The sequence below is a fragment of the Ochotona princeps genome, chromosome 16 (genome assembly GCF_030435755.1).
Source record: "Ochotona princeps isolate mOchPri1 chromosome 16, mOchPri1.hap1, whole genome shotgun sequence".
In the NCBI taxonomy this organism is placed as follows: Eukaryota; Metazoa; Chordata; class Mammalia; order Lagomorpha; family Ochotonidae; genus Ochotona; species Ochotona princeps.
The window spans coordinates 56,415,624-56,443,325 of NC_080847.1; the positions used below are offsets into that span (position 1 = coordinate 56,415,624).

General features: G+C 65.0%; 2 protein-coding genes and 1 long non-coding RNA gene across 5 annotated transcripts; 2 read left to right on the forward strand and 1 right to left on the reverse strand.

Annotated features, from left to right (window-relative positions):
* The first annotated feature begins 4,137 nt into the window (after positions 1-4,137).
* Positions 4,138-15,728, forward strand: TTYH1 (tweety family member 1). Of its 3 annotated transcripts, XM_004596939.2 has the most exons (14): positions 4,138-4,358; positions 6,398-6,576; positions 8,077-8,188; positions 8,952-9,172; positions 10,799-10,894; positions 11,350-11,422; positions 11,899-11,974; positions 12,100-12,155; positions 12,257-12,349; positions 12,452-12,544; positions 14,089-14,231; positions 14,368-14,413; positions 15,249-15,338; positions 15,461-15,728. In XM_004596939.2, the coding sequence occupies exons 1-13, from the start codon at positions 4,233-4,235 to the stop codon at positions 15,285-15,287; spliced, it is 1,353 nt and encodes a 450-aa protein (XP_004596996.2). In that variant the 5' UTR covers positions 4,138-4,232; the 3' UTR covers positions 15,288-15,338; positions 15,461-15,728. The 3 variants fall into 3 exon arrangements, with proteins under 3 accessions (XP_004596996.2, XP_058530711.1, XP_058530709.1); XM_058674728.1 differs by lacking the exon at positions 15,249-15,338; XM_058674726.1 differs by lacking the exon at positions 15,249-15,338 and having other exon boundaries at positions 14,368-14,412; positions 15,457-15,728.
* Positions 15,729-18,158: 2,430 nt separating this feature from the next.
* LOC131482230 (uncharacterized) lies at positions 18,159-18,937 on the reverse strand. Its single transcript, XR_009246821.1, has 2 exons — positions 18,706-18,937; positions 18,159-18,215 (listed from the first exon to the last, which is right to left on the reverse strand). It is a non-coding gene; the product is annotated as an uncharacterized LOC131482230 (long non-coding RNA).
* Positions 18,938-19,156: 219 nt separating this feature from the next.
* LENG8 (leukocyte receptor cluster member 8) lies at positions 19,157-27,511 on the forward strand. The gene is made up of 16 exons (XM_058674722.1): positions 19,157-19,256; positions 20,143-20,235; positions 20,700-20,853; positions 21,322-21,423; positions 21,703-21,813; positions 22,332-22,581; positions 22,728-22,869; positions 22,996-23,199; positions 23,383-23,661; positions 23,773-23,913; positions 24,010-24,295; positions 24,647-24,748; positions 24,837-24,905; positions 24,989-25,118; positions 25,202-25,409; positions 26,783-27,511. The coding sequence occupies exons 1-16, from the start codon at positions 19,168-19,170 to the stop codon at positions 26,943-26,945; spliced, it is 2,523 nt and encodes an 840-aa protein (XP_058530705.1). The 5' UTR covers positions 19,157-19,167; the 3' UTR covers positions 26,946-27,511.
* The last annotated feature ends 191 nt before the right edge of the window (positions 27,512-27,702 follow it).

Below are 27,702 nucleotides of genomic sequence, written 5' to 3' on the forward strand. Positions count from 1 at the left end.
TTTAAAAATCCATATTTTATTTGTAAGTTTTTTCTCTCATAATAAAATGTTAGAACCAAGACTATCATTTGAGCAACAATGACAAAAAGTAAAGTAGGGTTGCACTATAACCCACATACAAAAAACACACATTTATGATTCAGTAATAATTGAACAGGCTGCCAACATCGCAACACAGCTGGTAAAGCCGCTGTCTGTAGTGTCAGCATCCCCTGTGGGAGCTGGTTCATGTCCCAGATGCTCCACTTCCCATCCAGCTCCCTGCTTGTGGCCTGGGAAAGCAGTTGAGGACAGCCCAATGCATTGAGACACTGCACCCGCGTGGGAGACCTGGAGGAGGTTCCAGGTTCCTGGCATCGGATTGGCGCGCACCGGCCCGTTGCGGCTCACTTGGGGAGTGAATCATCGGACGGAAGATCTTCCTCTGTCTCTCCTCCTCTCTGTATATCTGACTTTGTAATAAAAATAAATCTTAAAAAAAAAATGTTCAGGCTGTCACGGTGAATACCTAGAGCCCTCCCACTTGGGTTTGTCGTTAATATTTATCTTTGCTCAGAGGCCAGCGTCGTGACACAATGGGTTACGCTGCTGCCTGCAATGCTGACAGCCCTGTGGGCACCTGTTCCAGTCCTGGCTGCTCCACTTCCTGTCTGGCTCCCGGTTAATACACCCGGGGAAGCAGAAGATGACCCAAGTGCTTGGCCCCTGCACCCATGTGGGATCCTGGCTTTGACGTGGCCCAGCCCCAGTCATTGCAGCCACTTGGGGAGTGAGCCCGTGGACGGAGGATTCTGGTTCTCTTTGGGTCACTCGGTGTTTCAAATAAATGCACATGACTTTAAAACATGTTTTCCTTTGTCAGCTATACTTCTGTGCTGCCATCCGCGTCCACTTCTCTTTATTCACTTCACGGACCCGGCAGACACCACCGCATTCTTGCCAGTGCTCAAGGCTGCACATCGTCAGCCTTTCAGTGAAATGTGCTCACAGTGGAACGCAGGGGAACAGGCAGGCCACGGGTGCAGCCTGCGACACAGCCTGGCCATCTTCAGGGCACAAAGCAATGCCCACCTTCCAGAAACTTCCTGCAGCCCACCCGCTGCTGGGGGAAGCTGGCGTTCCTGCCACCGGCTCTGGGGCTGCCTGCCGGGAACAGCAGCTACATGGCAGCCAGTGCCCAGCACCCGCTCCTGAGGCTGGCTGCCTTGGCATTGCCACAGCCGTTCTGTGACCCGGGCGCGTGGCATCGCTGACTTCTGAGTGCTGCTGGCCTGCGTGGATGCACCTGGTTTCTGATTCCTTCCCTGAAGGGCAACAAGCAAGTTGCTTCCCGCCTGAGGCTGCAGGACTAAAGATGCCGCAAACCGTCTCAACAGGAGCTGCTGCTTCTCCAAGAAGCACGGTGGGGAGGCCCGTGGGTCACTGTCGGAGAGGGTGTAGGTTTACGCTCACAAGCGGGTGTAGGTTACACCCGCTCCATCTTCGTAGGCTGGACAAGCTAACAGCGGTGCTAGCAGGTCACTGCGCATGCCTGACCCAGGCCTTGTTCAACAGACTCAGAAGCGACAAGAGAGAGGCACAAGGCTGAAGGCATGGCAGAGGAGCAGCACGGGTGTGAGTGTCGTCATCTGTAGACGTAGATGATCCGCAGGCATGGATGCGGACAACAGTGTACACGGTGATGCCGACGCAGACACTGACTTGGACTTCTCAGATGGAATCTTACGCCAATTGGCCCGCAGAGTCACAGACGTGGAGAAGGCCCATGACACACCTGGTGCCGGTGAAGGACCCTGAACGCAGGGCCAGGCCTTGCAGGTCCGGGGGCCTCGGCCCAGGAGCAGGCAGGGACAGGTCCCTCCTTTGCCCTCTGCTGTCCAGGCCCTTGGCGGGCGGGTGCTGCCCCACCCCAGAGCCCAGCTCACTGTACCCAGCTCTTCCAGACAGCCCTCACACAGACACACCTGACACGGTGCTTCTGTGTGGATGCTGCTGGTCCTGCCAGTGACGCAGGAATCAGAGCCCCCTCGCTGGCTGCTCCTGGGTGTGTATTCTCTCGTTTGTGCGAGGGCTGTGCCTTCCTGCCTGCCACATGAGCCCATCGCCTCATGTCCCGGCATGTAGGGGTGTCCCATGCAGGCCCACAGGAGTGTCCTTTTTGTATTCACAGATGCCTGGGACCGGTCACCACAGGGCCTGACACCTGGAAGGCACTCCAGCGGGTGAACAGATGGAGTGGAGCTGATGGACAGGTAGACACATGTGGGGAGAGACTAGGCTGGCCAGAGCGCTTCCTGTGTATCCGAGAGTTCATTCAACTACCTTCTTCTCCCCCTAGGAGGGAGAGGGGCCATGAGGAAAAAAGTCTCTGTCAAGAGCAGTGAACTGAATTGGTGCTCTGGCTGGAACGCGCTCCACGGGCACGCTCTCGGCCTCACAGGGATCCGTGGAAGCCCTGAGGTCGCTGTAGGGATGGGGACATGGCAGTGGGCCGGCAGGCAGAGAGGGGCTCCAGGGCTGGCAGTGTGGCCACAGGGACCAACACCTGCTGGAGCACCACCATGCTCGCCGCCTGCTGCTCCAGGGGTCATGGCCTCGCCCCCTGGGCAGACCATCCTCACCTCCACATGCCATGGCCGCACACCGCCCCGCGGGCAGACCAGCCTCACCTCCTCATGGCCATGGCCTCACCCCTGCGGGGAGACCGGCCTCACCTCCTCGTGGCTTAGTTTCTGCTTTGCCCATGGCAGGGATGTGACAGGCAGCCATCAGAGACTTGTCCCCATTCCCCAGAGAGTAAGGTAGGACCTGGGGCAGGGTAGACAATCAATCCACATGTGTGACACAGGCAGGCCAGCAAGTCACGACCGGCCACATGGCACGGTTATTGACTGCTATCAAAGACGAGGCTTAGAGCTCGGTGGGCTGACCTGGGCCCCTGGTCACCATCCAGTCAACACCCCCAGGCCTGCCGCTGGTCACACCCACCCAGCCATCCCCTCGGCCTGCCCTGGCCCCCTGACGGGAGGGCTTCCCACAGGAGGTGTCCTGGCCCCAGTCTCCTCCAGCTGCTCCTCCTCGTGCTCCTTCCCCTAGAGAGAGCAGAGCTTGGGAGCCAGCCAGCACCTGCCCACGGGAAGGGGCTTTCGTTGCCCCACACACAGTGCCTTTTTTTTTTTCTGTATTTGAATTAGGTTTTAACATTTAAGAGCTGAGGGATTTTGCTTTTAAAAATACCCAGATTTCCTGCCTACTCTTGGAAACGTGGAACAGCTGGTATTGCTGGGCGCCCCTTCCCAAACGTCAACCATTGCCCCACAGCAGGCAGCAACAGCCACCTGTACAAAGCCAACCTCCGCAGGCGGCCCTGGAAGACACCAGTGAGGCGGTCCTGGGGTCAGCACACCAGAGGCACAGTCCTGGGGGCGGGGCACAACCCTGGGGGGCACAGACACTGCTCTGGGGGGGCGGGGCACAACCCTGGGGGTGAAGCACCTACAGCATTCAGGGTTTGGCACAGCCCTGGGGGCAAGGGTAGAAGAGGACTCAACTGACCAGGCAGCTGCATCCACCAGTATGTGTGTTGGCTGGTGCTGGGGCCCAAGGACTTGGGCCGTTGTCTAAGCCAGGAGCTGGAGGGGACGCTGATGCAGTACTGTCAGCATGGCCGAACCCCAGGCATCTGGGCTCTGGGCTGAGTGGGTGTGGGCTAGCACAGTTCTCTAAAGGGGCTTGGCGCCCGGAACCCATGCCGCCTGAGAGTGAGCGCACGTGAGAGCCAGGGACCGTGGGACCAGAGGCTCCAGTTGGCACCAGAGTGAGTGGCCGATGGCTGGTGCGGGGCAGGGGCGGAGCGCGCAGTGCCCGTCGCCGCCGCCAGGGGCAGCAGCGTCCAGCGCCTCCAGGCCCCGCCCCGCGTTCGGGCTCCGCCCCTCGCCCAGGCTCCGCCCCGCGCCGCCTGGACCCGCCCTGCGCTCAGGCTCCGCCCCGGTCCTGGCTCCAGCCTTGTACCGTGCGCCCAGGCCCCGCCCTTTTCCGCCCCGCCCCAGCCCAGGTCCCGCCTTCTCTCCGCCCCTTGGCCCCGCCCCGCCCCTAGGCCCCGCCCCTCCCCTCCCCCTGCGCCCGCTCCCCCAGCCCCGCCAGACCCCGCGCCGCCCGCGCCCCGCTCGGCTCCCGAGGCTCCCGAGGCTCCGCGGCCCGGCGTCCGCCCCGCTGCCCCCTCCCCGGGGGCCATGGGGGCGCCCCCGGGCTACCGGCCCTCGGCCTGGGTGCATCTCCTGCACCAGCTGCCCCGCACCGACTTCCAGCTCCGCCCGGTGCCCAGCGGCTTCGCGCCCCAGGAGCAGGGGTACCAGCAGGTGCGAGGGGATCTGGGGCCGGGCCGGGGAGGAGAGGCGCGGGTCTCAGACCCAGGGTTGACCCAGGCGGCGGCCCAGCCTGGACTTTGGGGTCTCCGAGGGGGAAGGAGTGTAGGGCACCCACACCTGAGGGGTTACCTCTGGGGCGGGCGCAGGGAGACTAGGCCCTTGGACCTTTAAATGGGGGGCTTGCTGGACCCCCGACTCCCTAAGTAAAGGGCTGTCCGAGGACTGGCTGGGAAGGCAGCCTGAGGGCAGGTCTTCTGGGTGTCACAGGAGAGGACCCCGCCCCGTGGGATGGGAGCAGGTGGACCTGCCCCAGTTAGGGTGGGACCCGGGTCGGGGCTCAGAGAAGGGCGGGGGGCGGCCGGGTTCAGGGAAGGGGGGAGGGGGATTAGGATCAGGCGGGCAGGCGGGCAGGGCGCTGGCAGCCTGTCCCGGGAAGGAGGGGCTGCCAGGGGGCTGCGGGAGGGAGGGCAGGGGGAGAAGTTGGGCAAGGAAAGGCTCTGGGAGCCGGGGGCTCGGTCCTGAGGGTGGGGCTGCAGTGAGAGCCCCGCGGCCCCCAGGGGAAGGGGACCCAGCCTGGGGCAGCCGCCCCGACCCAGTTTAATTCAAATCCTTGACTTTGACGTTAATGAGGAGAAACGCTTGGCCAGAGCAGGGGTGTGTGTGTGTGTGTGTGTGTGTGTTGGGGGGCAGGCCCTCTGGCCCCTCCCCTGTGTCCTGTGTTGTCCCGGAAAAGGGGGCTGGGGCTTGGAAGAGCTGGGAGGGATTGGGGGTCCCCGGCGGGGGCGGGGGCTGGGCGCGCGCTGCATCCAGAGCTATTTGGGTCACGGCTATAGCCCAGCCCTGAGCTCTCCCGCATCCTCCATCCACCCCTTCTCCCCGCCGCGCGGGCATGGCCATCCCCTCGCCCACAGCCTCGGTTACACAACCGCAGCCTCCAAGGCCACCTCCCCGCCAGCTCCAGGCCGCCCAGGGGTCCTGCGGTTCCCCACGGCCGCAGTCAGGGTCAGTGCAGGGGACATGCACGGCCACACAGTCGCGAGCCCCTAGCACATTCCTGCTACCTGGGGCACAGGTGTGCAGTTACACACACAGCACACATGAATACCCACACACACGCCACCAGACTGGTGGTCAGGTGCTCAGGGCACATGAGGGGCCTAAGGTGCCCTCATACAGGTGTGCCCACGACACGGCGTCTCCACTCAGGGCACACAGATTGGGTCTCATGCCAGAAACACAGACAGTGTGCACACGTGTCTCACACACAGGTGTGAGGACAGAGGGGAGCTTCCAAGCCAGGCATTGCCCTGTACGCTGTGTGGCTCAGGGGAAACCCTGGCCCCCCTTGGGGCCCTCGGGGTGTTGGGGGGTTGCGCAGGATGGTCCCAAGGTCCCGCAAGGCAGAGGGCCCCATATGCTCCCCGCCAGCCTCCCGAGCTCACCCCAGCACCATGTACCTTTGCCATGCCCTCACTGACCCCTGGGATCTCTGTACACTGCCATTTCTAGTCATCGCCCCTCTCTGCGGCTATGCCTCACTGCCTGTGTCCGTCTCTCTCTGTGCCCCATCTTCACGGCCCCCACACAGCCACAGGCCTGGGTGAAAGGCTCACGCAGCGAGGAGGAGGGATGGGGAGGTTCCTCCCCCACTTTGCACACAGCATCAGGAGTAGTTCCCCAATCCGGGGTCCCACAGAGCCCTGGGCTTGGGGGGCGGTAGGTCTTGGGGACACGCTCCTACCTGAGGGAGGAGGCAAGCCAGGCCCAGCAGTAGGAGGCCCTGCTGAAGGTCACGCAGCCTGTGGAGGGCAGAGTAAGGCTGAGCACCCCCAAACAGGGGCTCCCCTCAATCCCTCGGCACTAAATCCGGCACCCCAGCTGCCAGCTTGCAGGAGGCTTGCGCCCCCCTTCTGGCTAGCAATGCCTCCACTGTGCCGTCCTGACCCAGCCCCCCAGGCCCTGCAGCGAGGGGGAGCCCCAAGTCCAGGACATGCCTGATGTGGCCCCCGGCCCACCCCGCCCCTCCCTAGGCCCTGTTGCTGGTGGCAGCCTTAGCAGGTCTGGGCCTGGGCCTAAGCCTCATCTTCATCGCTGTCTACCTCATCCGCTTCTGCTGCTGCCGACCCCCCGAGCCCCCGGGGACCAAGAGCCCCCAATCTGGGGGAGGCTGCGTGATCTGGAGCTGCATTGCTGCCCTTCTCGTCGGCTGGTAATGGGGCCCCGGGGTGGGTGGGGAGCGGAGGCAGCACCCCCAACCCCTGAGCATCCAGGGGCAGGGTGGTGAGCAGGCCAGCAGACAGCAACTGGGTCCCATCGCAGCCTCTTAGCAGGAAAAACTGTCCCCATTGGGCGGATGGGTAAACTGAGGTTCCAGGGGCAGGCGTGGCTCTGTGAGGCCTCAGGGGGAGACAGATAGCTAATGGGCCTTCCCGTGCCCCCGTCTCCAATCAGCAAGGGCAGTGCATGGCTGCCACCTGTCCTCTTCCTGTGGCCTCCTCAGGTGCCCTTGCCTCACTTCCCACGCGTTCAGCCAGCAGCAGGTGACCACCTACCCCTGGTCAGGGCACAGGCCGGCTGCCCAGGCCGAGCTGAACAGGTTCCACTTCCTTCTGGCATCAGGGGTCCTGCCCAGTTCTGACAGGGAGAGAGAGGAGAGGAGGTAGAGTGGAGGTCCGGGCCCCTCAGGGAGTGGGGGGCTGCTTCTGGGCCCCCCACCCCAGGCCCCTGACTGGCAACAGCACCCTTGGGGTCTTGGGCAGCTGCCCCACCTGGCATTGCTGGATCCCGCAGCTAGCTAGCTGGGAGTTGCCAGCAGCACTCCCTGCGGCCCCCAACTTGTTTGGGGGTGGCTGGGGGCTGGGCTCCCTGCATCCAAGCCAACGAAAGCTGTGGTGGACGGGGCCGGAGGTGGGGGCGGAGGCAGACAAAGGACCCAGTCCCCAGAGCCCTGGGACAAGGGGAGCTTTGTGGGACTCTGGACAATGGGGTGGGGGCACCGGGCGCCCGACCCAAGGGCTGGGCTGGGGCCCGCGAGGCCGGAGGCTGGGAACCGTGTCCAGCTCTCGCCCCTCCACTGTGGGGGCACAGACGGGGTGTGGGGGGAGCTTGGGCCCTACAATGGAGCTCTGTGTGTTGGCTGGGCGCCCCCTCCACCCCCAGCCTGTGGGCCACCCTCCCTCCCACATTCCCTGCCGGCTGGCTGAGACCAGGCTGGGAGCTCCATGCATGGTTTGCCCTGGAGACAAGGCGGCTGCACTCCGAGGAACCCTAGGGAGGTGGGGCGGGGAGCACCTGACCCCAGGGCTCCAGAGCAGAGGACACTGGGCACTGGAGGATCAGCCAATGGTGGGGGTTGTGGGGGCAGAGAGCGGCTGCGGGAGGGCAGGGCCTTCCCTCCCAGGGCTGGGCAGGACAGGGCTGCCCCCACTCCAGGGAGGTGCGAGTTAAATCGGGGGCTCTCTCCCCCCCACCCCGCCTACCATTAGCATCACAATGACGTCCCCGCAGCCGGGGGAGTGAGGCCTTCCCTGTTGCCTTGGTGACGGGTGGGGGGCCAGGCTGCAGCTGAGGTTTTCCCATGACAGACTAGACCGATGGGGGGGTGGGCTGGAGCCTGGTCTAGGAGGGGAAGAGAGGAGGTGGAGGGGAGGAGTGGGGACCCCAGGGTCCCGGGACCTGCTGATTTCCCCCTCCCTCCTGCTCCTCTCAGCATCGGGATTGGCATCGGTTTCTATGGCAACAGTGAAACCAGCGATGGGGTGTCCCAACTCAGCTCTGCACTGCTGCATGCCAACCACACACTCAGCGCCATCGACCACCTGGTGAGGGAACCCGGGCCTATGCAAAGCTGAGGGGAGCTCTGCCCAGGGACCAAGGGGTGCAACTCAGAGCCAGGCGACCCCCACCCAGTGAGACTGCGGGTCTGGACTGCACTGAATGCAAATGGAGGGCCTCCCCTGGCACTGCAGGTCCAGCAGAGACCACACGAGGACCCATCTCTGCCCTGGGGGTCAGCTCAGGGCCTGTTGCTTGCTCCCCTACCCGCCCCTCCCAAGCAAGCTCAGACTCCAGCCCCAGGGCCCAGGATCCAGCCCCAGGCCCAGGCTCCAGCCCCAAGACCCAGGCTCCAGCCCCAGGCCCAGGATCGAGCCCCAGGTCCAGGATCCAGCCCTAAGACCCAGGCTCCAGCCCCAAGACCCAGGCTCCAGCCCCAAGACCCAGGGCCCAGGCTCCAGCCCCAAGACCCAGGCTGCAGCCCCAAGACCCAGGCTGCAGCCCCAGGACTCAGTCTCCAGCCCCAAGACCCAGGCTCCAGCCCCAGGACCCAGTCTCCAGCCCCAGGCCCAGGCTCCAGCCCCAAGACCCTGGCTCCAGCCCCAGGGCCCAGGCTCCAGCCCCAAGGCCCAGGCTGCAGCCCCAGGGCCCAGGCTCCAGCCCCAGGGCCCAGGCTCCAGCCCCAAGACCCAGGATCCAGCCCTAGGCCCAGGCTCTAGCCTCAAAACTCAGACCCCAGCGCCCCCTCCCTCCACCTGGGGCTCCTTCAAGGATGCACCCACACAGCTAAGACCCTGCACTCCCCACCAGGCATCAGAGACGGTGGAGAGGCTAGACCAGGCGGTGAGGACAGAGCTGACCACGCTGGAGGAGGTGCTTGCCCAGCGCACGGAGCTGGTGGCCGCTGCCCGGGGCGCCCGGCGGCAGGCCGAGGCGGTGGCCCTGCAGCTGCAGGGGCTGGCCTTCTGGCAGGGCGTGCCCCTGAGCCCCCTGCAGGTGGCTGAGGAGGTGGCCTTCGTGGAGGAGTACAGGTGAGGGCCTCCTTGCACTGGGCACCTTGGTTGTCAGCCAGGGGCTGGGCTGACACTCAGCTCTCCCAGAGTGTGGGAGACCCAGTCCCGCGTGGCAGCTGTGATGGGGGGCACAGGGTAGACCGTATTCCCACATAGCTCCCTCGGCCCTCACTCTGCCACTCCACCCCCTCACTCACTCACTCACTCACGCCTGCCTTCATCCTGCCAACATTTGCTTGGCACCTGCTGGCATGTGTGTGCTCACCCTCTGCTGTGGCCCCTCCCATCCCTGTGAAATGGGAATCACACTAGGCAGTGGCGAGTGCCACGGGTGGGGACACAGCCACCAGCAAGAGCCCACGGGGACTTGTCCCGCAGTGAGTGTGGGACCAGGAGGGAAACAGGCCAACCGGGAAAGGTGAGCATGGCTTCAGGGAAGGCCGACCAGGACAGCCCGGTCCTGGCAGGGACACGCCGAGCGAGTGGCCACCCGGGGAAGCCACCTTGCCCAGCAGCCAGCAAGCGGGGCGGTGTTCTCATGGCAGGCTAGCTTTTGCTCTCACAGCCCCCTGGGGACCCTGCCCATGGCACGCTGAGGCCTGGATTCTGTGCTCCTGGGGGCCAACAGGTGGAGCTGGAAGAGGTTGACACACTGTGTATGTGTGTTGGTGAGGGACAGACAAGAGAGGGGGAGGCAGGGCCAGGCTGGGCCATGGGCTGTGCTAGAGCTGTGCCCAGGGCTGCACGACTCCCGCCTACACTGTGCCTACTCTCAGGGTCAGCAGGGGCAGCTGAGGAGGGAGTCAGGGTGGGACAGATGCCCAGAAGTGACTTTGAGAAGCAAGCAGGTGCCATGGTTCCAGGAGGTGCTGAACGTGGTCAGTCACGTGTGGGCCATGTGGGGACCTCATGGACATTGTCTTCCTTGATCACGGGAAGTTTGCAGTCATACTGGTTCTCTTTTTAAAAGAGATTTTGCAGTTTTAATTTATTTGAAAGTGAGATAGACGATCTTCCATCTGCTTCGCAAAGGACCACAATGGCTGGAGCTGAGCCCATCTGAAGCCAGGAGTCAGGAGCTTCTTCTGGGTCTCCCACACAGATGCAGGATTCCAAGGCTTTGGGCCATCCTCCACTGCTTTCCCAGGCCACAGTCAGGGAGCTGGATGGGAAGTGGAGCAGCTGGGACACGAAGCAGTGCCCACAGGGGATCCTGGCACTTGCGGGTGGAGGATTACTGTGGCCCCTCATTCCTGTTTCCAACTCACACTGGAAACCAGAGTGAAGCTACTGCTGAAGTGCACCATGGGCTGTCAGTTCCCTAAGCACCTCCCAGGGGTCACTCCATTGCCTGGCGAGGAGTGCTTGGGACGATTCACGGCTGGTGGCTGGAGGGGCAGACAGGGGCTGCCTCTGCCTCCTGACACCCCAGATGTGCGGGGAGGTCCTAGCTGGTGCCACCTGGCAGGATGGGATTGGGGAGGCCTGGCTCCGAGAGCCCAGGCGCCATCCCTGCTCAGCGCTTGGGTACAGTCCAACACACTCAGCCACAGCTCAGCGTGGCACGGCTGGCGTCCTGGGAGCCACACCCCTGCCCCAGGCTGCCGTGGCCGCTGCTTCAGGGATGCCCTGTGACCCCTGCAGGTGGCTGGCCTACGTCCTCCTGCTGCTGCTGGAGCTCCTGGTTTGCCTCTTCACGCTGCTGGGCCTGGCAAAGCAGAGCAAGTGGCTGGTGGTCGTGTGAGTGGGCAACCAAGGGCACGGGTGGGATGGTGCCTTCCAGGCCATGCCCAGCTCCTCCCTGCCACGGGGTCTCACCATGGACCCTCCCAGCCTGTCTTAGATCACCTCTGAGCAGTGTGAGGCTCCTGGGGCTCCGTGCCTGCCATGGCTTCTCCTGACACTGTCAGTCTGTGGTCAGACCGGACCACCTGCCGCTGAGAGAGGCCTGCCCATCTTACAGCCCGGGAGATGGAGCCTGCAGTCCCCAGCCAGCCTTCCAAGGAAGGCAGCTGCAGGTTCACGGCCCGCCACCCCCTACCCCGTGGGCCAGATGTTTTCTGACGTCAGCAGCCACCAGCCTGTCCTCTCCCCCCTGTTTCTGGCCCCTAATTCTGATCCTGGGCTTCAGGGGTTGCTGGCCTGGGGTTGGGGTGAGGGGAGATTAAGGTTCCTGGGCCTTTTCTGCTCCCCAGGATGACGGTGATGAGTTTCCTGGTTCTGGTGCTGAGCTGGGCCTCCATGGGCCTGGAGGCGGCCACAGCTGTGGTGAGTGCAAAGTGGTCCTTGGGGTTTGAGAGGAAGTCTGTAGGGCTGGGGGCTGGACCCCTGGGTGTGAGGCAGGAGGGTCTGGGCTGGACCCCTGGGTGTGAGGGAGGAGGGGCTGGACCCCTGGGTGTGAGGCAGGAGGGTCTGGGCTGGACCCCTGGGTGTGAGGCAGGAGGGTCTGGGCTGGACCCCTGGGTGTGAGGGAGGAGGGGCTGGGCTGGACCCCTGGTCTGAGGGAGGAGGGCTGGACCCCTGGATGTGAGGGAGGAGGGGCTGGGCTGGACCCCTGGTCTGAGGGAGGAGGGCTGGACCCCTGGATGTGAGGGAGGAGGGTCTGGGCTGGACCCCTGGGTGTGAGGGAGGAGGGCTGGGCTGGACCCCTGGTCTGAGGGAGGAGGGCTGGACCCCTGGTCTGAGGGAGGAGGGCTGGACGCTAGCTGGCATGGCATCTGAGCCCCCACCCTGCCCTTGCTCAGGGCCTCAGTGACTTCTGCTCCAATCCTGATACCTATGTTCTGAACCTGACCCAGGAGGAGACTGGGCTGAGCTCAGGTGCCTGGACCTGTGTTGGGGTGGGGGAGGTGAGAGGGTTAGGGTTAGGGTGGTGGAGTGGGTGGGCCTGGGGGGGACTGAGAACAGCCCTACTTACTGCCTTCCCTGCTCTTCCCCCACTTCAGACATCCTGAATTACTATTTTCTGTGCAACCAGGCGGTCTCCAACCCCTTCCAGCAGGTCCGGGCTGGGCCGGGGGGGAAGTGGGTGGGGGTGGGCCCGGTGAGGGGCCGGCTGCCGACCAGCGACCACCGGGTTGTCCCTGTCCTGTCTTTCCATAGAGGCTGACTCTGTCCCAGCGAGCTCTGGCCAACATCCACTCGCAGCTACAGGGCCTGGAGCGTGAAGCCGTGCCTCAGTTTCCCTCCGCACAGGTCTGTGTGGGGGCTGGGATAGGGCGGAGCCTGGGACGGGGTGCGCCCAGGGCTGTGGGCGGGCACTGCCATAAGGAACAGCCCCCTGTCCTCCCACTGCAGAAGCCTCTGTTGTCTCTGGAGGAGACACTGAATGTGACAGAAGGAGACTTCCACCAGCTGGTGGCGCTGCTGCACTGCCGCGGGCTGCACAAGGTGACCCCTGCCTGTCCCCTTCCCTGGGGACCCTGTGCATCCACAGAACCCCATTTCTTGGCCTTCCCCCGCCCCTGAGAATACCCATCCATCCCTGTTTATCACTTTGTGCCCGCCTGCGAGACACCTGTTACACCTACAGTCCTTCTGTCCCTCGCAGGGCAGGTGGGCTGCTCAGTCGCAGGCAGGGAGCGTGTCAGACTCCTGGCTTCCTTGCTGTTGGGCACTGGGAGAACAACTTCTTAGTGGTGGTTGTGTGGGCTGGAAAGCTCAGTGCTAGGGCAGGTCTGCACCCATAGCCCCTCCTACCCACCCCACCCCTGCCCTGAGGGTGCCGCTGTCCCACCCTGGAGAGCTAACAGAAGGCGCTGAGCAGGTCCAGGGAATGGGACCCCTGGGGGCGGGGGCCACTCTCTCCGCCGCCCCCTTCTGCTTCAGGAACGTTCCCACCCACCCTCCTGGGCCCTTGTTGCAGGACAGACTGGCCTGACCCCCTGCCCCCCACGGGCACCCTTACCTCCCTCTCTGCCCTCTCCATATTCGGTGTGCCCTGGAGTAGGGGTGCCAGGTCCAGCTGGCAGCTCTGCCCCCTGGGCCCCCACCTGGACTACAGCGCCCCCTAGCGGGCCATGGGGCCTGGGCGGTGTTCGGACCGGCCAGTGTCAGAGCCACAGATGGCTGCAGGCACGCCCTGAAGGGAAGGGCTCACAGGGGCCGGGCACCTCTCCTGGTCCCAGCAGAACCTTGACCCAAGTACAGGTCCCAGGACTCCCTGTGTGAGCTGGGGCAAATGGATCAGAATCTCTCCTGCACCCAGCTGGGCCCCAGGGCCAAGGACCTGGGCTGGAGGCGGGACTGACTGTGGGGTCTGGCTGTTTTCCACCCCCCTGTGGAGGGCAGGAACATTGGGGAATTTGGCCTTGCAAGCTGCTTGCCCAGAGCCTCAGCTGCATCTGCCAGTCCTGTCCTGACCGGGTGTGCAAATCAGCTCCTCCCCTCCTGGGCCTCCCTGTTCCCCGAAGTGGCCCTTACCGGGAAGCCCGGCTGGACTCTGGCCCTGCTGCCTGCCCGGGCCTCTCCTCCCTGCCACACTCACAGCTCCATGCTGCTTTTGGAGCTCAACTCCCTTGGCTTTGAACCCTGCCGAGATTCCCTTTGTCCCGACCCACAAGGGCCTCCCCAGGGGCACCTCCACCACCCTGGGGCCTGGTTCCCTCCACAGGGCACATCTCTGCCCACCTTGCTGATCTGCCTGGTCACCAGAGCTGCCCTGTGGGGCCAGCTGAACCGCTGCGGTGCTGGGGGAGGAGGCTGGTGGGCTGCACCCATGAGCAGGGCCCGTTGGGTGATGGCCACAGCAGCCAGTGTTGGGGGACAGGGGTGCCCCATGTGAGCATGACGCAGGAAGGCACTGCCCTGCTCAAGCCTGCCTGTGCTCGGCTGGGTCGGACTGTCCTGCTGTGGTTCTGGCGGGACTGAGGGGGTGCAGTGAAAGGGGGGTGGCCTGCAGCCCTACTGTGGACTGATGCCCTGACCTGCCCCAGGACTATGGCGCCGCCCTGCGGGGCCTGTGTGAGGATGCCCTGGAGGGCCTGCTCTTCCTGCTGCTCTGCTCCCTCCTGTCCGCCGGGGCCCTGGCCACCGCCCTGTGCAGCCTGCCCCGCGCCTGGGCCCTCTTCCCGCCCAGGTCAGGAGGGGAGAGAGGGCAGAGTTCTGGGGGAGGGGACAGACGGGCAGCACCAGGGCACCACTGCTGGGGGGGAGGAAGCCTCCTGATGGGTGCCCCATCCTGCTTCTCTGCCACTCCCCGCATCGCACCCCAGTGACGGCTACGATGACATGGACGGCGATGACCCCTTCAACCCTCAGGTACAAGGCCTGGGTCTCAGGAGGGGCTGGACCCCTGGGTGGGAGGGCGGAGGGCTGGCCCCAGGTGTGAGGGTGGAGGGGCTGGGCTGGACCCCTGGGTGTGAGGGAGGAGGGGCCGGGCTGGACCCCTGGGTGTGAGGGAGGAGGGGCTGGACCCCTGGGTGTGAGGGAGGAGGGTCTGGGCTGGACCCCTGGGTGTGAGGGAGGAGGGTCTGGGCTGGACCCCTGGGTGTGAGGGAGGAGGGTCTGGACCCCTGGGTGTGAGGGAGGAGGGTCTGGGCTGGACCCCTGGGTGGGAGGGCGGAGGGGCTGGAGCCCTGGGTGTGAGGGAGGAGGGGCTGGACCCCTGGGTGGGAGGGCGGAGGGGCTGGAGCCCTGGGTGTGAGGGAGGAGGGTCTGGGCTGGCCCCCTGGTGTGAGGGAGGAGGGTCTGGGCTGGACCCCTGGGTGTGAGGGCGGAGGGGCTGGGCTGGACCCCTGGGTGTGAGGGAGGAGGGGCTGGGCTGGACCCCTGGGTGGGAGGCAGGAGGGTCTGAGCTGGACCCCTGGGTGGGAGGGCGGAGGGGCTGGAGCCCTGGGTGTGAGGGAGGAGGGGCTGGGCTGGAGCCCTGGGTGTGAGAGAGGAGGGCTAGGCTGGACCCCTGGGTGTGAGGGAGGAGGGTCTGGGCTGGACCCCTGGGTGTGGGGGGGGGCTGGGCTAGACCCCTGGGTGTGAGGGAGGAGGGGCTGGGCTGGCCCCTGGTCTGAGGGCGGAGGGCTGGCCCCTGGTCTGAGTGGGGAGGGCTGGCCCCGGGTGTGGTGAGCAGGGCAGCCACTTAGGCCCTGTCTCCGGGCAGGAGTCCAAGCGCTTTGTGCAGTGGCAGTCGTCTATCTGAGCCCCTCCCCCGCCTGCCTGGAGCCCGCCTCCCTCTCCGGTGAGCTCGCAGGTGACAGCCCTGGGCCCACAGTGCCCTGGGCCCACAGTGCCCCGTCCCCCAGTCTGGGTGGATGTGCTGACTGATGAGTGACCTGCGGCCAGCGTCACGCCCGCCTCTGCCTCTCTCTGCAGCTCCCTCCCTGGCTGCCGGAGGAGACCCCACTAACCTGACGCTCCTGGCAACAGACACCCTGAGCCGGGCTGCCTCCCACCTGGTCCTGCGCCTCCCACATCCGTCCTTAGCCTGGAGGTCACCCATGGGCCAAGCCAGGGACCAAGGCTAGGGGATAGGAATCCCCCTGGCCCTGCCATGTCCCATTGAGCCTGAGACCCCAGATTGGAACTTGTGGCACTAACTTGCAAGGGTTCAGTTGAAATAAACGGGAAAACTTCTATTTTACCAGCAGTGAGTCCTTCCTGACACCGCCGGCTGTCCAGGCCAGGTGCTGTGTTCCCCAGCATGTTTAAAAATACCTTTCTCTGCCGTTTCTACCAGTGACAGGCATGTCCTGGCACAGCAGGCAGGCACCCCCGCAGCAAGAGAGGGTCCAGAAATAGACTCGGGGAGCACAGGCGGCAACACGGCCAGGCAGGGAAGGGCCAGGCAGGAAGCGGCGCTCCTGGCGGCCACAGGATCCTAAACACAAGATGAGTGGGAAATCTGTCCCGAGTCGGGGTAATTCGTGGTGCCAGTTTATTTGGTAGCAAAGTGGAGATCCACACTCAGCAGCTGTCAGAGCAGCATGCTGCTGGAGCCGGGAGGGCCACCCTGCTGCACAGCCTGCCCCATGTGGCCAGGAACAAGCCAGCCCCCCGCCCCCTGCCACAGGCCCTCCACGGTGCTCCAGCACACACACACAACCCCCTAGACGTCCACGCCGCTGCAGGATTCACACACACACACACAATCCTCCATGGCACCGCAGGCCTCTTGGGAGAGGCTGGGGTTGCCGGTGGAGACCTGGACAGCAGAGGGTACCAGGGCGGGAGGTGGGCGAGAGGGCAGCTTGGCCCAGCTCTTTAGGAGCCTCAGGGTCCAGTCCTGGCCCTGAAGGAAGTGGGCAGGACCTCGGTTGCCATAGCTGTCACATGTGGGTCACGAGTGCTCGACGCCGGCCTGCAGGAGGCGCTGAGGATGCTAGCGCCCCCAGACTCCATGAGCAATCTCTCTGAGCCTTTGTGGCCACTGGGCACCCTGTGTGCTGTCCACATCCTGTCCATCTCCCCACAGACATGCCCAGGGATGCGTGGGTGTCAGGGAGACACCTCAGGCCCAAAACACACTGGTCCCCAGAGGCTCTGGAAGCAGGCATACCCAGCTGCCCAGCGTCTTGCGGGCACAGATCAGATGCATTTGTCACGGGGTTGCGGGCTGCCCTCCCTGCTGGAAGCCCCTGGAGTTACTGCGTGTCCCTGCCGTCCTCAGCCTGGAGGCTTCACATCCAGGATGGGCCACACCGCTGGGCGCCCTGGACCTGGGTTTTACTGTGACTTCCACTTTCCATTAAGATGGAGTTTGAGGGCTGGGCTGGCTCTCGGTTACCCAGGCAGCTGGGAAGTGAGCCCAACTTGGTGGACCCTGAACTTGGCTCCGCCCCCAATCCTGGGAGCTGCTGGCCATGGGCAGGGCCAGGAGGATGGGGGGCCCTGGGAGCTCAGCAGGGGTGGGCACAGGGTGAGGAAAGAGGCCAAGGCCAGGCGCCCAGGGCAACACCTCCCCAACACTGCTGCCTGAGCCCTTTCTAGCTCCTTCACCACCTGGGAGGGAGGTGCAGGGAGAAGGCGCCACAGGAAGTGGCTCCCCATGGGCAGGGCACCATCCTCTTGGCCTTGGAGGCCCCAGAAGAGCCTGCTGGAGGGACTGAGGGCTCAGCAGCAAGCCTGGGCCCCTGCGCAGCGCTCGGGAGAGTCTGATAGGAGGAGACCTGAATCTGGCCATGCCCGAGGCTGCCCATCCACCCCTTTGTTAGGAGCCAGCACCTAACCAGGTGGGCACATGGCCAGGCACCATGTGAGGACCCAGGGGTGTCAGCTGGGGTGCCCACCCTTCTGTAGGAAGTCACTCTGGAACCTTAGCCAGTCCCAGGTGGCAAGAAGCCAGGGTCCAGGACATCTTAGCCTCCAGCCAGCGCCCCTGCGTGGGGAGACTGCACACCCCGGCCTTCCACACATCTGGTGTCTGCCGCAAGTCCACCTGCTGGTCCTCCAGGACGAAGGGAGATGTGAGCTTTCTGGGGACCCCACAGGCTAGGACTCTGCCCCTGTGACCCCCGCAAAGGGATCCACCTCCTGATGCCTTGACCCCACAGGCAGGAGACACAGACACAGGGAGAGGGCTGGGGTCTGCCCTGATGGGACAACAATGCCTTCACCCCATTTACCACCCCAGGGGGTGTCAGCCAGGCCTTGCACAGCGTGAACCTTGAATCCAACACTACTCAGGGAAACAAAAAGCCTGTTTTAGGTAAAAAAAAAAAAAAAAAAAAAAAAAAAAAAAAAAGCCAGTGCAGAAAAACAGAAAGGGAAAAGAAGCAAAAGAAGAAAGATGGGAGTTAGAATAGAAACCAAACAGCGAAAGGACAGGTTTGTAACCACAGGCACAGCCCAACAGAAGCAGGGTTACACCACCCGGTTAACCTGCAAGGGATCTGGGCAGGGACCAGAGGAGTAAGGCAGAAGGAGAGAGGAAGCGAGGAAGAGGAGGAGGGAGAGGCAGGCGCCTGCACAGCACGGCCTCCCCAGTCACAGGGCTGGTCTAGTCTTCCTAAGGGATCCGGCAAGTTTCCACTGACATCTTAAAAACAAAAAGCGTGAACTCACACAATACTCCAGGTGAGTTCATACACTTGCTTCATCTTTGTTTTACCCTGCTAGAATACACAGAATGCTGCCGGGTGAGGGGAAAGAAACAAAACAACCCAACAACATAAAAATACCGTCATAAACAGCGGCTTCCAAGGACACAGACGGCTGAGCTAGTGAAAAACAAATAAATACATGCACACCGGATCCAACCGGATGCCGCAGGACGCTCACCCCCTGGACGGGCCTGAGGTGGGTTCCGGGCTCAGCGAGGACACCCCGCCGCCCCCGAGCTGCGGCCGGCCGTCTCCATCGCCCGCCCGTCCACCCGCGTCCACCCGCGTCCACCCGCGTCCACCCGCGTCCACCCCCGTCCACCCCCGTCCACCCCCGTCCCCAGCTCGGCTTCCGTCACCCGCCCGTCCATCCCCGCCCCCAGCTCGGCCTTCTTCCCCTGCCCGTCCATCCCTGTCCACCCCGTCCCCAGCTCGACCTCCGTCGCCCGTCCACCCCGTCCCTAGCTAGGCCGCCATCACGGCCTCCGCGCTTGTCCCCGCGGGGCCACCGTCGCCGACCTGTCTTCCGGCTTGCCTGCAAGCGCCCCTCCCGTCACCGCGTGGGCGGGCCCAAGCCCGTCTGGCGGCTCCCATTGGCCGTACGCGGGGGCGGGGACAGGCCTCCGTGTGACGTCAGGACGCGGCGGTCAAAGCCCGAGGAAGCCCGGAGCGAGCCGGAGCCGAACAGGGTGGCGGCCGTGGCGGTTCCGTCTTGGGCGGTTCCGACGAGTCCCGGGAGTGAAGGGTTGTGGTGGGTACGGGACGCGGTGGGCGGGCGGGAGGGCGAGGAACGTTTATCCGTTCGGGGCGACGCGCCGAGGTCTTCGTCCGTCGCAGCAACGGACGCCGAGTGCGAGCGTCGCCAGGGTGTGGCGGGCCGGCGCAGCCAGTGCGCCTGCGCGGCGGGGGCTCGGGCACGCGCGCTCCCAGTGCGCCTGCGCGGCTGGGGCGCGCGCTCGCGGCCTGTTCTCCGAGCCTGGAATGGTGCGGGCGCTCATTGAGCTCGCGGTTCTAGGGTGGGGACCTGTTGTCCCGGGCGACGGGCGGCCCGAGTGCGCAGGGACGGCCAGGTGAGCCTCGGGCGGCCGGCCCTGCCCAGCGCCCCTCCGCCCGCGTCCCCGTAGGGTCTCCTTCCCCGGCCCGACTGCCCTTTGAACCCACCCCCATGGGAGCACAGGCACTCGGCGGTGCCTCCGGAACACCCTTCCCTGTTCTGCACCCCACTCCCTATTTGTTTGTTAAACACTTATTTCTCTTCTGAGAGGAGGAGTTACAAATAGATCCCCAAGGGGCCGCAGCCGGGAGCTCCCCCCGGGGTCTCCCACGCGGGTACAGGGTCCCAAGGCTTTGGGCCGTCCTTGTCTGCTTTCCCAGGCCACAAACGGGGCTGGATGGGAAGTGGGGGCAGTCAGGGACACGAACCGGCTCCCACTTGGGATCCCGGCGCCTGCAAGAGCAGGATTAACCAGTTGAGCCATTACAGCCTCTCTCTCGGCCTCACTCTTAATGAATCCCCAAAGCTGTTTCTCCCGGGCCTTGCCAGGCAACCCCAGAACCTTGTCTCGTTACCCCCAACTTCCCAGGCCTGCCTTGCTCCCTTAGGGGACTCCGGGGGTCAGCCTCCATGGGCTCCCTTGGGGTGCCTTCATCTACCCCCTGCCTCTGGGAGTGGGGTGACGTGTGAAGATGTCCCCTCTCTGGGATCAGCCCTGCGCCCCCAGAGAGATGCCCTCTGCCGTCCCTTCTGTGCTCCCTGGCCCCTGCCCCCTTCCTCCACCCTCCCTGGGGTCCCCCTCGCCCTCCCATCCCTTCCTGTCCGGCAGTGGAAGTCCTCCCGGCCAGGCCCTGGTGGCTGGCAGCCTCCCCATGTCCTAAGTCTTTGGTTCTGTGCCTGGGTTCTCCTGCAACGTAGACCTCTGATTGCTGGGGTCTCCCTGACTCCCTGTTTTCTCGCAGACAGGAAGAAAGCAGTCTGGCTCCCGAGACCCACCCCTCCTGCCCCAAGGTGCAGATGGCGGCCAACGTGGGTGACCAGCGGAGCACAGATTGGTTAGTGGGGCCAGTGGGCAGAGCTCAGTGCTGTCCCCTGGGGTCCTCCGCAGGCTGTGTGTGGAGACGGATTGCCTTGAGGGTGCGCTGGCGCTTGCCACTCCACGGGAGTGGGCTTGCCTTGCAGGCTGGGGCCGCCCAGGCCTCGTGCCCTGCTGCGAGGCCTTGCATTTTCCCGGAGTGGGAGCTGCTGCTGGGGAGTCGGGAGCCCCTAAGGGTGGGATGTGAGGCCGCTCGCCGCTGGCCATGAAGTTCTGGGCCCTGAGTGTCCTTGGGTCATGTGGCGCTAAGCTCTGCAATGTGTTGGGCCTGGGTGGCACCCTCTGTGGGTCACCTCTGTCCCTCACAGGCCCCAGGGGTGCATGGCCTGGTGGCAGGCCTGAAGGATCTGCCTTTTGCTGCTGGCTATCTTGTGCTCCCGGGTGCTGCTGGGAGAGGGCAGGCTGACTCCACGTCCCTTGCAGGTCCTCTCAGTACAGCATGGTGTCTGGGGCAGAGACACCCACGCACGAGAACCCCGAGTGGGAGAAGGCACGCCAGGCCCTGGCCAGCATCAGCAAGGCAGGAGCCGGCGGCAGCTCCAAAGCCAGCAGCACTGGGCCCGTGAGCGGCGCACAGGTGAGGGGCCGCAGGGGCGCAGGGGCCTGTGGAGGGTGCTGTGGGAGAGGCAGGGGTGTGAGGAGCCGCAGGGGCCTGCGGGGGGTGCTGTGGGAGAGGCAGGGGTGTGAGGGGTGCAGGGGCCTGCGGGGGGTGCTGTGGGAGAGGCAGAGGTGTGAGGGGCCACGGGCGCAGAGACCCTGCAGGGGGTGGGGTGCTGGGAGAGGTAGGGATATGAGGGGCCATGGGCACAGGAGCCCTGCGGGGGGGTGCTGTGGGAGAGGCAGGGGTGTGGAACCCGGCCTGCCAGAGGAGGAAGGATCTGGCTCCCTAAGAAAGGCAGGCTATGTGCACACCAGTCAAGTCAGGAGTAGGGCCTCTGCTTCCTGTGGCACACGCTCGGTCTGGCTCGGCTGTGAGCCTGTTGCGCGGAATGGCCGTGGCGTGTGTGGGCTGCTCCCGCGTGCTGACGCCACGGCCACTCCGCAGTACGTGTCCCAGGCAGAGGCGTCGGCGCTGCAGCAGCAGCAGTACTACCAGTGGTACCAGCAGTACAGCTACGCCTACCCCTACAGCTACTACTACCCCATGGTGAGTGCTGCGCCACCGTGCCCTCACCCTCCTAGAGGCCCACCCTGCCTGTCCCCGACCCCTTCTCAGCCGTGCTGCGCAAGTGCACGCAGCCCTCACTAGAGCCTGGGAGGGCCACCCTCATGTGGCTGTCACGGCGGCCTTAGGGGGACTGCTGGAGGCTTGTCTTCGTTGTTTTTAAACAATGTCCGCCCGAAATTGCTGCATCTGTGCAGTGGAGAGCCTGGGGGTAGTGCCCAGGCGGCCCCTGAGCCCTGCCTTCCTCTGTGCCTTTGGCAGAACGTGTACCAGAGCTATGGCTCCCCCTCGCAGTACGGGATGGGCGGCTCCTATGGCTCAGCCACACCCCAGCAGCCGTCAGCCCCCCAGCACCAAGGGACAATGAACCAGGTAACCCAGCACCGCCGCTCAGGGGAGTCGGCTGCCAGGCAGCTCCTGGTCCACAAGTGAGGACAGTGTAGAGTTCGGGACTGGGTAGTGTCCGGCTCAGGCCAGGCCAGGGCTGAGATGGGGCGCTGGCCTCCTGTTCACAGTCTCGTGTAGCCTGCCCTCCCTGGTGCTTTGTGTGTGCGCACACCCCCTGCCTGTGCATGCCTCTGCAACTGGTGTGTACCCTGGGGCGCCGAGCTGGCACCCGGGCTGAGAGAGCTGTAGGGCTGAGCGCTCTGCTGCCTGGCCAGTCCTGGCCGAGGTCTGTTGCGTGGTTTCTGCCTCCACAAAGGACGGTACCTGCGTCGTGGCTGCGGTGTGTGGTTGTGGGCACTTGTGTTGAGGTGCCTGTGCCAGGAGTAGCTGTCATGGTGGTGTCACTCCGTTGCTGGCAGCTGGGCAGAGCTGGGGCTGAGGAATGTGGTGAGGGCCGTGCCAGCGCAGATCCTCCCACGCTCAGTGCCTGCTTCCTCCCGCAGCCCCCGGTCCCTGGCCTGGACGAGAGCCTGGGCTACCAGGCGCCCCCGCAGCAGCTGCCTGCTGCCCAGCCCCCTCAGCCCTCGAACCCCTCCCACGGGGCTCAGGCCTTGAGCAGTGGTCCTCAGCCTGGGACAGCACCCGCCACACAGCACAGCCAGGCAGGCCCTGCCGTGGGCCAGGCCTATGGGCCACACTACACAGAGCCGGCCAAGCCCAAGAAGGGCCAACAGCTGTGGAACCGCATGAAACGTGAGCTGGGGACACACAGGACACAGGGTGCTGGTGGGGCCTGGGATCTGGGCGTGGGCTGCTCTGAAGCCATGCTTGTGTGGGAGGCTCCCCCTGCCCTGCTCTGCGCCTGGGAGGGGCCTCACCTGCTTGTGTTGGTCTTACAGCAGCCCCTGGGACCGGAGGGCTCAAGTTCAACATTCAGAAGAGGCCATTTGCTGTGACCAACCAGAACTTCGGCTCCAGTGCGGAAGCCCAGCATAGTGGCTTTGGCCCTCAGCCCAACCCGGAGAAAGCCCAGAACCACAGGTGCCTTGTGCCCCGCCCTGCTCCTCCTGGAGCCTCCAGGTCCTGAGTACCAGGCGGGCACAGACCCACCCACGTGTGGGTGTGCAAGGCCACTCGGGGTGCTGAGTCCTGTTGGCTCTCCCACAGCGGGCCTGCGCCCCGGGGCGGGCTCTCCGGGAAGCCTGACGACTGGCCCCAGGACATGAAGGAATACGTGGAGCGCTGCTTCACGGCCTGCGAGTCCGAGGAGGACAAGGACCGCACCGAGAAGCTGCTCAAGGAGGTGCTGCAGGCCCGGCTGCAGGACGGCTCGGCCTACACCATCGACTGGAGTCGGGAACCACTGCCGGGGTGCGCTCCTGCCAAAGGGAGGGGCCGGGGTGCTTGGGGCTGCGGGCACCCTCTGCCCATTCTGTACCACACCAGCCGAGTCACCTGGTGAACGCTGCCCTGCGGGGTGTTGGGGAGCTGGCCCTGGCTGGTCTCTTGCGGTCTGCGGCAGAAGAGGTAACGCCTGCCCCGCTGTGTCTTCAGGTTGACCCGGGAGCCTGTGGCCGAGAGCCCCAAGAAGAAGCGGTGGGAGGCTCCGAGTAGCCTGCACCCTCCCAGGGGCGCTGGCTCTGCTGCGAGGGGCGGGAGCACCCAGGCCCAGCGGGGGACTCCGGGCGCCGGGGGTGCCGGCCGCGCCCGGGGCAGCAGCTTCGCCAAGTTCGGCAACCGTAACGTCTTCATGAAGGACAACAGCTCTTCCTCTAGCACGGACTCCCGCTCCCGCTCCTCCTCCAGGTCCCCGACCCGTCACTTCCGCAGAAGGTGTGAGGGCTGGGGTGGGGAGGCTGCCGGTGGTGGGCACACCCGCCTGATCTTGGCCCAGGGGCTGCAGGTGGGGGCCACTCCTGCCTTATATCCGGCTTCTTCTCACAGTGACTCCCACTCAGACACCGACAGTTCCTACTCGGGGAATGAGTGTCACCCTGTGGGCCGCAGGAACCCACCCCCCAAAGGCCGTGGTGGGCGAGGCGCCCACATGGACCGGGGCCGTGGCAGGGCACAGCGTGGGAAGAGGTAAGACTCGGGCTCAGGGTAGCTGGGAGCCAGAGCCGGAGGTGGCCAGCCGGAGGTGGCCAGCGTTCATGTCTGCCTTCCCACCTGGTCTCCCAGGCACGACCTGGCACCCACCAAGCGCAGCCGCAAGAAGATGGCGGCACTGGAGTGCGAGGACCCAGAGCGCGAGCTGAAGAGGCAGAAGCGCGCGGCCCGCTTCCAGCATGGGCACTCGCGCCGCCTGCGCCTGGAGCCCCTGGTGCTGCAGATGGGCAGCCTGGAGGCCAGTGGGGCTGACCCCGACTGGCAGGAGCTGCAGATCGTAGGCACCTGCCCCGACATCACCAAGCACTACCTGCGGCTCACCTGTGCCCCGGACCCGTCCACCGTGCGCCCTGTGTCTGTGAGTGCCAGGAAGGGCAGGGCTGAGGAGCCTGGGTGCTGGCGTGTGCCTGCAGGGAGTCACCTGGGGGTAGGGACCATTGACGCCACAGGAAGCCCGTCAGCCGTGCCGGAGGGGTTCTCTGGGTCAGACCTGCCTTGTTGGTCGTCTGTTCCTAGTGGTCTATACGGCAGTTCAGTTTAGTCTCCTGTCCGTAGAGCTGTGGGCCTGGATACCCCCCTCGCACCCCAAGCTACCCTCAGAGCTCAGCCCCCACCCCAAGCTGCACCCTGAGCTCCCCCCCCCCCGCCCGGAGCTGCTCCCTGAGCTCCCACCCCCCCAGCTGCTCTCTGAGCTCTCCTCTCTGGCCAGGTTCTGAAGAAGTCACTGTGTATGGTCAAGTCCCACTGGAAGGAGAAGCAGGACTACGCGTTTGCCTGTGAGCAGATGAAGTCCATTCGGCAGGACCTGACGGTGAGGCCCGGGCGGGGCAGGGGCTTGGGCAGGGGCTGGGGCAGGCGTCTCTGGGCCGCCCGCTGACCCTATGCTGCCCCTACCCAAGGTACAAGGCGTCCGCACTGAGTTCACGGTGGAAGTGTACGAGACTCATGCCCGCATCGCCCTGGAGAAGGTGAGCTGCCGGCCCAGGCCCCCCTGCCACCGCGGCCCGGTGCCCTGGCCTCAGCCGCTGCCCTCTCCCTGTGCTGCCCACAGGGGGACCATGAGGAGTTTAACCAGTGTCAGACACAGCTGAAATCCTTGTATTCCGAGAACTTGCCGGGCAACGTGGGTGAGTTCACTGCCTACCGGATCCTCTACTACATCTTTACCAACAACTCGGGAGGTGAGAGATGGCAGGCCCTGGGGGCGGGGTGTGCCCTGGGAGCCCCAGGGAGCCCGGCACTGAGCCTCCTGCCCCTGGCACAGACATCACCACAGAGCTCGCCTACCTCACCCGGGAACTGAAGGCAGACCCTTGTGTGGCCCACGCCTTGGCACTGCGGGCAGCCTGGGCTCTGGGCAACTACCACCGCTTCTTCCGGCTCTACAGCCACGCGCCCTGTATGTCTGGCTACCTTGTGGACAAGTTTGCAGATCGGGAGCGCAAGGCTGCCCTCAAGGCAATGATCAAAACGTATGTGGCCCTGTGCCTTCCTGCCCTCTGCCCGCGTGGGCCTGCTGCCTCGGGCCCCCCGAACCTGCTCTTGACTGCACCTGGCCCGCCAGCCTCCCCCATTGCCCCGGCGGCTCTCCCTCCTCACCTCTTCCTCCACGCGGGCCTCTTGGCGCCCTCCTGCTGTGTTCTGGGCGCCTTTTCCATGGCGCTGTCTCCCGTTGCTCCTCTGCTGGCCACAGCAGCCTGCTGGGGGCTGTGTTCTCTCGGGGCTCTCGCTCCCTCCCCGGGAGAGCTGGCCTGCAGACTCTGTAGAGAAACTGCATCAGGCCACCTCTGTGCCACTGCTTCCGTACAGAGTAACAGGAAAGCTTAGGGACCTGACAGGCCACGCCAGCGATGCTGAGGGCGGTGGGAATGGCGGCGCCCTGCTGAGCATGTCCCTCGGTGTGACCACTGTGGGCTGGGGGCGTGACTCCTGCGTACCATGGTGGTGTCAGGCACAGCATTGAGCTGTCCCAAGGGGGCACCAGACAGTGATGTCATAGCTGGGTGTGCTGGCATGCGGCACAGGGTCCCTTGACCCACGTGTGATGGCGCTGAGACCTGAAGCCCTGGCCAGGGCGACTGGTGGTCTGTGAGGGCTCCTGGGAGCTGTGGCCTGGCCTGGAGTGCAGCTGGCAGGCGGGGGAGGAAGCGCGTTCTAGGGCCCAGCTCAGGTCAGGCAGCCTTGGGAGAGACAGCCTGGTTGGGGCTGCCAGGACACAGCTGTCAGCGTGCTGGTGGGCGCGTGCCCGTGTGCGTGTCGGTGCACGTGGCGGCCATGGGCCCGTCAGCGGGTTCCTGCTTGGCCTGCTCCCTGCTGTCTCGGTGCTCCCCCCATTGTGGAGTGCCCTCCGTTCCCTGCTCCCCCCGAGTTGTCACCTGCCACTGTGGGTGCGGGACATGAACGGGGCAGCTGCCGCCCAGCACCCAGTGGGTGCCTGTGGATAGAGTTCTTGGTGGCACCCAGAGCTGCCGTGTTAGTGCGGTGGCCGACATGCCCTGCCTGCGCCAGGGCTGGGTTCCCAGGTAGTGCTGGCAGCCCTGCCCTCCCCTGCCCATGGGCTGCTCCCTCACTCGGCAGAGGAGCCAGCTGGGCCCCCCTTTCCTCCCTGGCCCCCTGCACAGGTAAGTGAGGGCGAGGGGGGGCATATCCGGGACTGGGGCCAACAGCCCCACCCCGGGTCCCCCCAAGCCCCCGAGGTGGGGAGGTGGGACGGGCTGGGGAAGCCAGAGGGCACTGTGCCGCGAGCGTCCTGTGGGTGCCCGCATGGGGGGCCCCCACTCACTGCAGGTGGGGCCCTCCGCAGCCCCCCTGCCCGCCTCATCGCTTTCTCCTCTTGTCTCCATAGCTTCCGCCCTGCGCTGCCCGTCTCCTACCTGCAGGCCGAGCTGGCCTTCGAGGGCGAGGCCGCCTGCCGGGCCTTCCTAGAACCCCTGGGCCTGGCCTACACGGGCCCGGACAACTCCAGCGTCGACTGCCGCCTCAGCCTGGCGCAGCTGTCCGCCTTCTGAGCACCCAGCCAGCACGGGGCGGGGGGCGGGCACAGCCCCCCAGCACCGCGTCGCGGATTTGTTTTTGAGCCATGGACTTGGGTTGTTGTATATTAACTGGGGGAGCCGCTCCAGGACGAGTGGCCCCCCGCCCCGCCTCCGGGGAGTCTGTACAGAGATTTTTCTACGTTTTTATTTTTGCCGCAGAGGGGAGGGGTGGCGGGAGGAGGGCGCGGGTGGGTGTGGTCTGCAGGCTGGCCGCTGCCTTCCACCACACTAATGCTGTCTCAGTGTTTTCTCTCTCTCTTTCTCGAGCTGTACTCCGGCTGTGCCCGACCCGACGCCCGGCTCGTGCCATGCCGGGGCCGCTGGCAAGAAGACAGGCCGTCCAGTCCAGGCCCGCTCAGCGGGGGCGCCCGCAAACCTGCGCTCCACCCGCCTCGTCGGCCTCATCACAGACTCTTGTTGCCCAGCCCTGTGGGGCCTCAGTGTTTGGGTTCAGGGGAGCCACGTAAAGACTGTGCTCCAGCCTCGGCCCCCTGGCCCAGAAGTGCCGCCGTCGCCACGTGTCGCCGTCTCCAGCAGCCGCAGCGCCGTCGCGGGAGCTCGCCGGCCGGGCCGCCTCATCTCCAGTTGTATTAAGTTGTCTCCATGTCCCCTCCCCCTCTGCCCCCATGTTTCTTCTGACTCCCCTCCCCCTCCCTCCCGCCCTTCCTCCCTCGGTTCAGCACAGGTAAACGGCCCCTCCACCTCCATGGATCACAGCTCACGCCATGCT

What these genes read in the sequence shown, in the direction of transcription:
- TTYH1 (XM_058674726.1), top strand. Translation starts at nt 4,233, where the DNA reads ATGGGGGCGCCCCCGGGCTACCGGCCCTCGGCCTGGGTGCATCTCCTG. An exon ending in AGGAGCAGGGGTACCAGCAG is followed by an intron (nt 4,359 to 6,397) that starts GTGCGAGGGGAT and finishes GCCCCTCCCTAG; the next exon opens with GCCCTGTTGCTGGTGGCAGC. An exon ending in TCTCCAACCCCTTCCAGCAG is followed by an intron (nt 12,156 to 12,256) that starts GTCCGGGCTGGG and finishes GTCTTTCCATAG; the next exon opens with AGGCTGACTCTGTCCCAGCG.
- LENG8 (XM_058674722.1), top strand. Translation starts at nt 19,168, where the DNA reads ATGGTGCGGGCGCTCATTGAGCTCGCGGTTCTAGGGTGGGGACCTGTT. An exon ending in AGTCGGGAACCACTGCCGGG is followed by an intron (nt 23,200 to 23,382) that starts GTGCGCTCCTGC and finishes CTGTGTCTTCAG; the next exon opens with GTTGACCCGGGAGCCTGTGG. An exon ending in ACCCGTCACTTCCGCAGAAG is followed by an intron (nt 23,662 to 23,772) that starts GTGTGAGGGCTG and finishes TTCTTCTCACAG; the next exon opens with TGACTCCCACTCAGACACCG.